We start from the raw sequence: 13,244 nt of genomic DNA, 5'->3' as shown, positions 1-13,244 counted from the left end.
TCCATTGCAATTGGCAAAGCTAGACTATACTCCAGGACTCTTCTTGTGATTTGGAAACCATGCAACAATGCTGGACTCTATCAGGAACAGCTCAAACTCTTTACTTGGGCTGGGGGGGAGGGTTCTTAGCCATCTCTACTCATATCAGCTGCATGCGTGTACTTTTACAAGTATCTACAACTTTTGTTTTGATGTGCACCTTCATTATTTGTAAAGTCCAATGCTTGCCAGCTATCCCTGTTTGTGAAATCTGCAGTGTTTGAATTTTGACTTTGCAATTGATCTGTAAAGGAAGGAAAAATGCTTTTTAGGAAAGTAACTTCCGATAGACAAAGCTTGAGCCTGCTGGCCAGATTTTCCATTTTGTTAATTGATTAGTCAGTCAGTTGGTAAGGGCCTATTTGAAACCAGCTGTGTGCCTAGTACTGTACTAAATTAATATAGTACATGAGGTATTAATTCTGTACACAGTGAGCTTTCAGAGAATGCTATAGTCAGAGAATTCAGACATATACATGAATAGGTTATCAAATAATAGTTTGTTATACACACATGCACACACAGAATACATTGCATAGTGCTCCACATAATGTATAATGGAATACTAATTTTGATTATATAGACAAGAGCAAGTAAAGCTCTGAGGGAGGGAGATTACTATGCATTAGGGCCACGCGTAGGCCATTCTTGAGGAAGGGGACTTGAGGTTTGGGTAGAGTCAGGCTGGTGGAAAGTACAGGTAAAGATTCCTATTTTAGCATGAAGGAGAGCATGAACAAATGGGGGAAATGTGAAAATGTTCAAAAATAAATAAGGAGGCTATCCTAGGAATTTTTTCTGGCAGTAAGAAAAGTAAAATATGTAGGGTGGAATAATATTTTGGAAACCCTTGAAAGCCAGATTTCTTCAATTATAATTACCTATGCTCACTTCATTTTTTTAGTCTCTTTTTATGCTGATAATGACAACGAGAGCAAGACCAACATGACAGCTAGCTTATGATTCTGCATCCACAGAATCAGTGGTCACATAGAAGGGGCCTCAGAAGTTATATCTTTCAAATAGCCAGCCATTGTAGGAGTCCTTTCTAAGTTTAGCTTGAACTCTTTCTTTGAGGGCTAGAGAGCTCACCACTTTTCAAGGGAGCTAGTTTCTTTGTGGAACACCCCTAATGCTAGAAAGTTCTTTCTTCTTAAGTAGGCCATACTCTGCCTTTCTGCTACTTTGTAGATAGGTTCCGATCCTCTTCTTTGGTCACTTCTGGAACAAATCTCTTACTTTTTTGTGAAGAAAATCATTCAAGCATTTAAAGATGATTATATTCACATTCCTTCTCCACTACCCTCTCTCTCATATATCTAAGCTCATTATATCTTTTCTTTTGTAGAACAAGTTACCCAGACTTTTCATTTGTTTTCCTTCTCATTCACTAGTTCATTCTCTCATTCCATGTATTCAACAGATTTTTGTTGAGTGCTTCCTATGTCCCAGGCACTGCTTCAGCTCTGGGACTACATCAGTGAAAAATCCTATCTTCATGAAGCTTCCATTCTAGTGGGGGATGTCAGACAATGAATGAGTAAATGAATGAATAAATAAATAAATATCAAATAATAATAAATGCCTTAGAACAAACTAAAGGAGGGAAAGGGGTAGGGAGTTTTAGAGGATGGATTGCAATTTTAAACTGAGTGGCTATAGAAAACCTCACTGAGAAGGTTAACTTGAGCAAAGACCTGAGGAGGTGAGGGAGCTAGCCATGCAGATATCTGGGAGAACTAGGCAGAGAGAACAGCAATTGCAAAGATCTCGAGGAGAGGTTGTGCCTGGCTTGTTCAAGAAATAATGAGGCCAGAGCAATAGGAGCAGAATGAGTAGGTGGGATGAGTACTAGATTTCAGAGGTAGTAGAGAGCCACATGCTGAAAGGACTTGTTGGCCATTGTGAAGACTTTGAATTTGAATCTGGGTCAGATGGAAAGACATTGAAGAGTTATAAGCAGAAGAGTATTGTGATCTGACTTAGGTTTTAAAAAGATCACTCTATCTACTGTGTTGAAATATTGTCTGAAGGGGATGTGCCCTGAACTAAGGAGGCAGGCTCTTACAGTAAACCAGATTAGCATTGGTGGTGGCTTGAACCAGGTTTGTAGAGGTAGAGGTGGCAAAAGTGGAGGGATTTTGGATATGATCCTGAGAGTGAACCAGTAGGATTTGCTGATGGATTGGATATAGGGATATAGGATTGGCCCCAGCAGTCAGAAAGATGAAGTAATCATTAACCAAGATCTGAAAGGCCATGAGAGGAGCCCAGTACATGGGAGAATGATCAGGAGTTCAGTTTTGCACCTTTATTTATCTCTCAGGCTTATTGTGAGGATTAAAGGAGATAACGTGGAAACATCTAAGCATTGTCCATAGCACATAATAAGAGGTCAATCCAAATTTATTTAATATATATAGATATTTTGATTTTAAAATACTGCAAAAAAATGACCATCTATTCTTTGCAAAAAGAAAATGTCCTTCATGAAAAGAAAATGTATCATTTGATGGTTTGCATATGGTATGTAGAATTTATATTATAGATTAGCTCACCATATTGGGAAATCTGTAAAATGGGTTAATAGTGCAGTAAAAGTTTTCACTCGACACTCATTACGTGATTAAGGCAAAAATATTTTTATTGCAATTATCCAAATTCAGTAAAATATTTAATGAGGCTCTTACTGCCTTGGGTAGGTTAGCATAAAATTTAATTTGTGTTAATTTGCCTAAAACTTAGGAAGCAAGAAGTATACTGTTTTTAGAATTTGATTCTATGAAAGCAAAACCAGTATCTTATCAGATGTTTCTATACATAGACTTAGATTCCTCTATCATCTTCTTTGGGGCAATCAAAAAAATAACCATGAACATCATAGAAAATGCATCAATATCAGGCACGTAGTATCAACTGGATACCTACAGGCTCTATAGAAATCAGGAATTTTTATGGGATATAGTGAGCATAGTGTATCTGTATATTGAATATCTAGGAAGGAAAGAGTGATGGAATTCAAGTCAGGTGACCTAGGTTCAAATCCCAGCAGTGTTGATTATTGAATGCAGGACCTTAAGCAAGGCCTCATTTTCTTCATCTGAAAACTGGGCATAATAATACCTCATGGGGTTGCCATGTTAACTGAATGAGGTAATATATATGTAAATATTTATATATTATGTTAGTCAAAGGTTAAGGCATCATTATTATGCCTCCTAGTGTTTGAAAGAGGTTGTTAAAAATAGCATTATCAGATATCCCACAGTGTGATTCTAGGCCATTTCCATCATTTCTCCTTCTACCAGGCTGGAAGGCATGCAGACATTTTTGAGAAGTTATGCTCCTTCAGGACGTGTCAAAGAATAGCTGGTAACTAAGCTAGCTCTTCACAAATTCAGCGTATTTTGCTTTTAGATTGAGGTGGATAAAAGTTTCAATGTAGGGGGGGGCGTCAATAAGAATGCTTCAAGTGATGGACTGACCTGAGGCCAAGTATTAACAGGTGGAAGGACTTTCCAGGACTTCCCTGACCCCAGCTTTTGTAAATAGATGGAAACTGAGGCTCAGAAAAGAGAGTTACAGTGACATTTTGAGGTGAATTAATAATACTGTACATAGAGATTGAGAAACACTTGGTGAATATTGCATCCGTGAGAATATTGTTTCAGTCCTAGTCTTTGAGCTAGATAGTAGGTCTTCCATTCTTTCAACCAGTTACAATGCCTCAAGGGAAACTGAGAGACAGATAGCCATGTCTCCCTGCAGAGGGAGAGACTGCCCTTTGTAAAGGGTCTGGTAAGTTTATTTGAACTAGAGTGTCATGACGACGGACTGAGCTGGTGTGACCATGCCCTGGCACCCGCTGGGATCTAGGATGAGGCAGCGTGTTATTCTGTTAAGTGGTGGAGCTTTCACTGTTCTTCACTCCTGACTCCTCCAACCCCAGCTCCAGCCCAGGGCCACAGGACTAACGACATCCAAGATGATCCTTTCATAATTAGGAAGTAGAAGCTTCAAGGAGCTTCCCTACAAGTTCAGCCACGGAAATAAGTAGACATTTACACGGATACCAAATACACGCTTTGCCGAATCTGACTCTGGGATATACTGGATCCTTTCTCATCTTGATCTTTCCTTTGTACAGTTCTCAGACCAAGGTGAAGACGCAAACCTGCTTAACAGTATCATTATAGTATGTCTCATATTACCAGCCTATTTTTTTGTCATGTCCTGGGAGATCTTAAAAAATGGTCTCACATGTAACTTTGTGGAATTAACTATAGTATTTGTTCCAAATGCCAAGGGGTTATCAGAGCTTTGCTTTCATGTTGCAAAGCCATGGATAAATTGCTCCATTGTTGCTTAACACCAATCACATCATCAGGGAGATTTGCAGGACTCCTCCAGGAAACACCTTTGTCACATTTTGTCATTTGCTTAGAATTTCAAACAGAGCCCCCTTTTAGAATGTGTGAGGGGTGAATTCCAATGCCACACGGAAGAACATACGTATATAGATATTTCCCTCTTTTATTTTATTTTTTGAATCTATACAGGCAGCAGCCTCAGATTCCAATCACCACAGGAACAGGTGTTGTGTATCCTGGTGCTATTACTATGGCAACTACCACACCATCACCTCAGATGACATCTGACTGCTCTAGCACCTCCGCCAGTCCAGAGCCCAGCCTCCCGGTCATCCAGAGCACTTATGGAATGAAGACAGACGGCGGAAGCCTAGCTGGAAATGAAATGATTAATGGAGAGGATGAGATGGAAATGTATGACGACTATGAAGATGATCCCAAATCAGACTATAGCAGTGAAAATGAAGCCCCGGAAGCTGTCAGTGCCAACTGAGGAGTGTTTGTTTGCTGAATTAAAATACTCTGACATTTCACCTCCCCTCCCCCAACAGAAAAGTTCTTAAAGAGCCCGCATGCATTTGTGGCTCCACAATTACATCAGCAGAATGGTCTTAATTGTTTCGTAAAGCGTGAGACAGATTAAGTTTTCCCAGATTTTTCATGAACTTGAGTTTTTTGTCGTTATTGTTATTGTTGTTGTTGTTTTTTAATTTAGGTGAAGACATATTAAATATGAGACACCAGGACTTGAAAACTTATCTCAACCCATAGCTGTCTTACAAGTCTTATATTTTGTCTTACTTTTTTTCTTTTGGATGTTGATAAAGGTTTAAGTTACTGTTTTAGATGGGGTTAAACATTCTCACTCAGGTATGCTGTGCCAGCCTACAAGTTGTGAATGTGTTTTTATTCTGAATTATTTTAGAAAACAACTGAGAATTTCATATTGTGAAACAGAACAAGTCCACGGCGTGTGCAGCTGCATGTAGAGCATATTCAAAAGGCCTCAGAATTCCATTTTTCCATGTGTAGAGTTAAACTTTGAATGTGCCAAACTTTTTCATAACTTTTGAATCTTAATATTTTGAAAGTCTTAAAGGAGACACTGCAAAGTCTTAGACAATCTTTGGCATCTTAAAATAAAATAGCAAACCACACTTTTTTTTTTTCAGAAAATGGTGAAGTACTCAGGAATCTGGAGACAAGATATTGTAAGGAATGAACAAGGTTGCCACAGTGCATGTACCCAATTGTGTTTGCCTCTTGACGTGCCATCAGTGTGTGACGTGGTACGACGTCCACGCACCAGAGCGATCACCACACCAGATACCGACATGGTGGTCTTCTCTGCCTGAGACCACCTCTCACTACATCCATTATCCCTTTGCCTTTAACCCTGACATTCAGTCTTAACACATTTTCTCTTAAATAATTTATTCATTCCAGAATGTCAAGGGTCCACTTACTATTTATTTAAAAAAATTGTTGGTGGCATTAATTTAATAATTCTTTTTTCTTACCCTCCTTCCCCAAAGAACTTTTCAGCCCTTTTCACCTCCTTCTCCTGCTAGATACAAAGGTGTACATAGTGATTTTATGTCCCCAGAACATCTGGATGCATTTCTGAAACAAGATACTACTAAATACCTATATTGTTGTTTTTGAACATCAGTGTATATATGGCTATAGAGCTGTGTATTTGGATACAGGTGTAGAGATTTACACTTCAACAGGTATTGCCCCTGAGGTTCCCCGTGACTTTGAATCTTTTGCCAGAATTTTCCCCTAATTCAATTAGGCAACAAGTGGTAGGATCTGCATCAGTGGCATTTCCCCTCAATGCCATTCAGCAGCAAGGGTCAACAGTGGTGACTGCCAGGCAGGGGAGTCCCGCAGCCAATCCTAAAGCCCAAAGCTGTGGTCCATGTAGGAGTCCACAGGGATGCTGTCATGGGCTGGCGCCTTTATACTGAGCTGCCTTGTCCCATCTCGCACATCTAGGGAGTTCTTTGCAAAATCCCCAGGATGCAAGAAGCCACGTGACAGCCTCAAAGCAAAGATAGAGGCAAATAGTCGTGATACATCCAGAGAATGAAAGAAAACCATAGAGAAGGAGAAGGAGGAGAAATACATTCCCTAAATGGGATGTTCCTACTGTTAACTCTGGGGAACAGATCACTCCTGGGGCAGCAGACGAGTTCCTCTGGCTCATTCCCTCCATCTGTGGCTGCATGGGGGTCATGCCTATGTGTGAACAAGATTAACTGCCCTTGTCACACAAGGATTTTTCTGGAGGTGCACTGATGGGCTGGGGAGCAGTGAGGCTTCATTCCCCATCTCCTAACTGCAGGGAGCTCAGCCATGCCATTTTGACCTTCCTGAGACCAGGACTGATTGCCTGTGGGGAAGCCTCACCCAGAGTAGTTTGATGGGAGAATGTCAGCAGATGGGACAGTTCACCTCATGGGACAACCAGAATCTGATCACCAGGACATAGGAACAGCCCCATCAGATTTCTTGAGCCATTTTGTCACTTGGAAGAAAATAGTGTACCTTCATATTTATTTAAGAGTGCTCAAGGCCATACCTAATAGCAATAAATAGGTCTAGCCAAGACTTTCCTGTCTGTGTCATTAGCTAGGAGTGCTCTCTATCAACTGATTAAGGTACTGATAGGAATGTTTGGTTCTTAATATTGATTGGGGATTGGAACTTTGTTTTTGTACATTTATTTCAAATGAGGAGGAGGTCGTTTTCCTAAAAAAAAAAAGAGTATTTATTATTGTCTTACTGGTTTGTTTTGGTTATATACCTCTCCTCCTCAGTTCATTCTCACGTTGTTTTCTCTTTCTCTTTGACTCTTGCTTTTGCCCTCTCCCGCTCCTTTTTAATTTTGTTGCATAAGTAGAGTGCTGTATGGCTAGCATTGTATTGTATGTAATTAATTTTGCACAAAGGCAGACATTTAGAATAGTAGGTTAATTTTGTTTGTTTTTATGACCATGCCAAAATAATATTCTGGGCTGGTGGAGAACAAAGGACTGTTCTTTAGGACTGAAACTTGATTTTGCTTGTAGTTAAAAAAAAAAAAAAAAGAAACAAAAAAAGAAATCAACAAAAAAAAACAAAAAACACACACACTCACAGATGTTGTTTCATAAGTGTTATAAGCACTGGATATAAATGGTATTTTTTATCACTTCTGACTAATGTGAAGCTGTTGTACGAAAACTACATGAACAAAAGTCATCTGTTTCGACTCGTGTGGGCTTGCCTCACAGTTGCCGGATTTGAGTCATTTTTATGTCTTGTTATTTCATTTATTTATGCAAAATACATGTGTGTATGAACACTTTGTTTTAGCTCCAGCTCTGCCTCAGTACTGGGGTTCAGTTACTTCTAGCCATGTTCTTAAAAATGAAAGGCTATTCAGGAATGATCTGATTGTAAACGTCTCTTTCATTGGGTCAAACAGTGATGCTGTATTTGAATCTAAATTCTGCACATAAGCAGTTTATTCTATTTATTAGCCAAGTTTGGCTCTAAATATCCATGGAAATTAAGAATGACAATCACAGGGATCACGTCATTTTATTTTCAGTGGGGCTTAAACAAAGTTTTTATGACTTCACCATCTCATTTTAGATTTTTCTAATTGTGTAAATATAACATAGAAATAGAATTTATTTTTGGCTCATGAATATTTAGTGAAATATAAGTTATGTATTTCCTTTTTGTTCTCTATCCACATATGTTGGTCCAGACTAGAAGTTGACGAGTCACTGTACCTCATGGGGTAGTGAATTATCAGCCACGGTGAGAAAGCAGAGTCCCACCTGTAGCTGGAGCAGCAAAACCCATCACTTGGGTTCTCATACAGTTTAGAACCCACTGTCCACAGACTCAGACTTTCACTTTTTTTCCTTATAGAAAGTTGATGAATTGAACATGGTGAATTTCCAGCACAGCTGGGAGAGAGTCAATTTGCTTTGTGAATCCACATAAACCTTAGAAGGTAGTTCTGTGACCGTTTAATAGCATGAAGCATGAATGCCATTAGAAAGGCAAAAATCGTTCTCTGAGATTGGCCATTAATGAAGGTCCCACCATGCCAATTAAAGAATGTTAATCAACTTTTTTTTTCCCATCGCTCCCTATTTCATAGTATCTTCAAATCAAAGGTAAAGGTTACCTCCATTTTGTTAAAGAACTTGCAGGATCAGGATTTTCCTTGTCACTTAGAATAGGGACACTGGCAGACAATCCTGTCCTAAAAAATGGACCATATGGAATAGGAAGGAAGGAAAGGAAGAAAAAGAAAGAAAGAAAGAAAGAGAGAAAGAAAGAAAGAAAGGGAAAGAGGAAGAAAGAAAAGCAAAAGGAAAGAAAGAAAGAAAGAAAAGAAAGAAAGAAAGAAAAAGAAAGAAAGAAAGAAAGGAAGGAAGGAAGAAAGGAAGGAAGGAAGGAAGAAAAAAAAAAAGAAAGAAAGAAAGTGAGAGAGAAAGAAAAGGTTAATCTGTGGACAGGAGCAGCCAGGCAGGCAGTTTTTCTGTTTCATTGGCAGATGCGATGCAGTATCTTTTCCAGGAAGGTACGAAAGCTTTGTTGTTTTCACCTGTATTCAGCTCACCCTTTTAGGGGCACATCAGTTTGCTTCATTTGGTATTTGATACACCCCAGCCTTGTCCTCAGGCCTGATTTGATTTGCCAGGGTCCTGACACCATCTCTCAGGCCAAGTTCTAAATTCAGGTGCGGGCTCACAGTGCTATTGAGCTTGTCAAATTCTGGCCTCCCCTGAACATTAGCCCCACTGGAGCCTGGGGTGTTTGAAAAGGGTGTGATCACTCTAGGGCTGAAATTAAAGGCTTCTTTCTTTTCCTTATGAAGCCAGGCTGCTTCTCCGGAGCACACCCTCCTGAGCGGGGAGCACAGGCACTAGCTGAAAGCAGGAATTGTTTTGAGGAAGCCCATCTAACCCCAGTAGGAAGGCAGCCCGGTCACTTGAACACCACAGCTGAGGCTGCTTCTCTCAATTTACTCGTCTTGCAAAGAGGTGACCTCTACCTACTCATTAGGGAAAAGAAAAAGAATCAGTTAGTAGTTTTAAACCGTATGAGAAGTCCTGTACCAAGTGCCAACAACTGCAAAGAATGCAGCTAGAGGAATGTATTGACTTTATTACTGGGTCTTCCTTTCTAATGAGAAAATGACAAAAATGGTTGCTGTAGCCTTGCCTGATTTTGTACACGTCTGTTTAAGGACTGAGTTGGCACTTAAACTCACTTCTCAAAGTATAATAATATTGTATGACCTCATTTGTCCTTTTTCGAAAGCACTTGCATCATTTCCTTAAGTCATCTGTCCCCTGACATGTTTTCTTCCTTAATAAACAACTTCTATCTGCTATTCCTGCCGATTATGTTCTGTTTCTGATGCCATGTACTATTGAGTGTAACCCTCTGCTAATATCACTGAAAATATTGATATGCAAACACATTTCCCTTTCATCCCCATGCCATCTTTTCTTTTGGGGACAGATTTCTTCCCAAAAGCCCATGAACAAGTATTTGGAATGCTGGTACCTTTGGGGCAGGGCTAGAGGGGGGAGGGGGAGGGGCAAAAAGGTAAAGCTTAGTGCAGATCCTCTTCTAATTGGTGTCCGTGGCAATATGAAAGCTTAAAGGCAACTCAGTGACATATCTTGCTCAGTAGCTTCTTATTCCTGAAGAACCACAAGCAGAAAGTGAGGCCTCAGTGCCGGTGCTCTTGGAATATGGGGAATGTGCAAATATTTAACTGTTTTGTATGCTGCACACTTGCAGACCTGCTCATGTGCATTCTCCGTTTGTCTTCCTTTGTCATACGTGTTTTTGCTTTTTGGAAAAGTGCAGTCTTTATTGTACCCTTTCCAGCTTGTAGCAAATTAGAATGCTTAGCATTTATGTTCATTCATTATTGTATTTGCCATGTAAACTTTTTATTACCTTAGACGAGCTTATAAGCTGTTACTACATAACTTATCTTACTGTAACTCTTTTATTTCCCGACATTGTAATTTGTTTGTGATGTATATTGTGAGATTGTATTCTGTGTTAATTTAATCAGCACAATTCACTGACATGCTGGACTGAATGCTGGCTGCTGTTTCAAAGTGTAAAGTTTGTGTAGGGCTGTTGGGACAACTGCAACTCTGTTGTCAAGGTGCTGTGCTGGTTCCTCTAGCGACACTGCGGGTGCGGCCCTTGGGACGCTAAGGGCGTTGAATACACCCTTGAGCAAATTTTAACTGCAGATATTCTTTGTAGAAATTCTGTGTATAATGCAGGTACCTACTTGGCCCGTGGCTGGTAACTATTTGGGCAATTAGAAAAACAACAAAAACCATAAAAACTAGTGTCTATTGCTGCTTTGAATATGTTTGAAAGTCTGAAAATGTAAATAGTTTATCAAAAAAAAAAATCTTGTACAGTCCAGTGTAAAGTTTTTAAATGACCTTAAGGGTTGCCATCACATCTTTCTCACACTCTCCTCTTGATAATGGAAAAAAAAGTTTGCTAAGGATTAAAGAAATGAGAAAAAAAGAGAATATCTTCAAATTTCAAGGAATGAATCATTGTTCTTAGCTTTGTTGCATACACACACTTCTTGGATTTCGTTGTGCAGTATTGACGTGAGATAAAACTCAACATTGAATAATCTTTCAGTGGTACTTTTCAAAGTCTTCCCCTCCTCTGCCTCATAATTAAGGGAAAAGACAAAATTGAAAGACACTGTCTTTATCTATCCTGGTGTATGTTGGCACCTTAGCTACTTTTTTTTTTTCCTTTTTGCACAAGGTGCTTTCCTGATATGTTAAACATGCCATCTTTGGGTGATAATGTATATGCCATGACGGGGCCTAGGCCCCTCAGGGGAGTGTCTATAAGAACTGCCTATTTATGCTCATTTACCTCAAGACTGTCCTCTCTACCCTTAATCTAGTCGTCATCACTCCATCTTTTGTACTGCTGTTGACACTTACAAATTAAAGATAAATTTTGTTTTATGACCTCCGTGTACGGCCTTGTCTGTGCCCTGGCAACTCTTCCTAGCCTGAAGCCTGGTCAGCCCTCGGCTCGTGCAGCCCTGGCCCACGCTGCCTGCTGCTGGAGCCTGCAGAGCCTTCCTGCTCCCGCCGGTGCTTCTACCTTCGCTGGGAGGTAAGTCTTCAAACCCCTTAGCCTGGAAGACTGGCCTGCTTTCTTCACTGTGGAGCATGCGCTGCGGCAGCAGGAAATGCTTGTGGATTTAGATGGTAGGAACAGGATCCAAGGTGGATTTCTGTCAAGAGAAGATGGGAAAGGATGTCACTTCCTATTTGCCTGACTTCTTCATGAGAGTGAAACAGTTTATAAAAACTCCCAGCATTCCCGGGTATGAACGAATCTCGAGGGCCAACCTCTCACATGACATCAACTTCTACGAGCCTAGCAGCCAAGAGTGGAAAATGCTGCGCTTCTGGAACCATTGCCTCCGCTGTGGTTGGGAGTGGTTGGCTGATTTCTCAGCTACTTCTGCCTCAGAGAAGGAGAGTTCCCGGTCTCCTTGCCCAGCTATGAGTTGGCCCGGGAGCGAATGATACCAGCCTCTAAGGGTCCGAGGCCTGGAGGTGGGGTAGCGGACCAAAGTGAGGCGGGCCCTTAAAGGAGACTGGCCAAGCCAGGGCTATGGATCCAGAGGTTAGTGACCGACACCCGGAGAAGGAAGCAAAGGGCTCAGGGGAGACAGAGGGGAGGCCTAGCGACTTCTTCTTTGATATTTCCTGTGACAAATGCCTCATTAGAGAAAAGCCAAGGATTTGTGGAACTTTTCTTTATCACAGTCAAACTGTCAATTTGATGCAATCTGTTGTCAGTCCCGAAAACCTAGCTTTCCAGGCCCCTCCCTCCCGCCCCGTGGGTTTTAAGCGTAGGGGATTGCTTTGGAGTCACACGACCTGGCTCTGCCACTTGCCAGCTCTGTGACCTTCCCTAAGTAACTCCTCTGAGCTTTCTCCTCTGTAAAAAGGGACGATAAGTCCCTACCACTCAAGGTTATTGGGGGAATTCAATGAAATGGCACGTGTAAAACACTGAGCGGCAGGCCTGTACACAGAGCACGCGAGTGAGCCTGCCTCCTCTGATCAGAGAGTGTCTCAGCTAGGGGAGAGCATCGGTGCCACTGGCTGAGCCTCAGTTCGGAATCTGGTCCTGTCTGTGATTACCCTCCCTTCCTCCAAGCTGGTCTCCAGGACACAGATTTCTCATTTCTAGTGTATCCTCACCACTGCCTTTGGTTTTCTTTCTAAAACACAGATCTGATCTGTCCTCCCTCTCATAATCTCTCCTAAAATATTCTGGGTTTCCATAGCTGACCAGATAAAATCCAAACTTCCTACCCTGACGCTCAAGTGCCCGCAGACCTGCCAGCCTCATTTTCCACTGTGGCCGTACATGCCCGCGACTTCATTGCTTCTCTCGCACCCTGGGGCCGACCCACGACCCTGGGACTCTCACTTCTTCTTTGGCTTGGAGTAAATATGTTCTCTTTTCTGTTTGGGAAATTTCCTATCCTTTTTCAAACCCCACCCCAGATATCACCACCTCATCAGGCCTTTCCCAGCTCCCCAGATAGTTTCAGGCTCTCCCTCGGGACTCCCAAGGTACGTTGAAAGGACCTCTATGATCATGTTTACCACATTGTAATAATCTGTTTCTGTGTCTGTCTTTTCTGCTAGATAACAAGCTACTGAAACCAAGGACTGTACCTTGGTCCTCCCAGCTCCCAGCACAGTGCTTGGCATAGAGTAAGTGCTC

The 13,244-nt window shown here is 41.2% G+C and overlaps 1 protein-coding gene across 1 annotated transcript in view; it reads left to right on the top strand.

The window, feature by feature from the left end:
• The window catches only part of SOX6 (SRY-box transcription factor 6), a 622,270-nt gene extending 612,454 nt beyond the window's left edge, over positions 1-9,816 (top strand). Inside the window, exon 18 of the mRNA XM_073808646.1 lies at positions 4,599-9,816. Within this exon, the coding sequence (XP_073664747.1) occupies positions 4,599-4,902 (304 nt within the window). The 3' untranslated portion in view covers positions 4,903-9,816. The remainder of the gene's footprint in view (positions 1-4,598) is intronic.
• Positions 9,817-13,244: the final 3,428 nt, after the last annotated feature.

The sequence above is a fragment of the Tursiops truncatus genome, chromosome 8 (genome assembly GCF_011762595.2).
Source record: "Tursiops truncatus isolate mTurTru1 chromosome 8, mTurTru1.mat.Y, whole genome shotgun sequence".
Taxonomy (NCBI): domain Eukaryota; kingdom Metazoa; phylum Chordata; class Mammalia; order Artiodactyla; family Delphinidae; genus Tursiops; species Tursiops truncatus.
The sequence above is the reverse complement of the archived record's forward strand: the minus strand, read 5'-3'. Positions and strand labels throughout refer to the sequence as shown.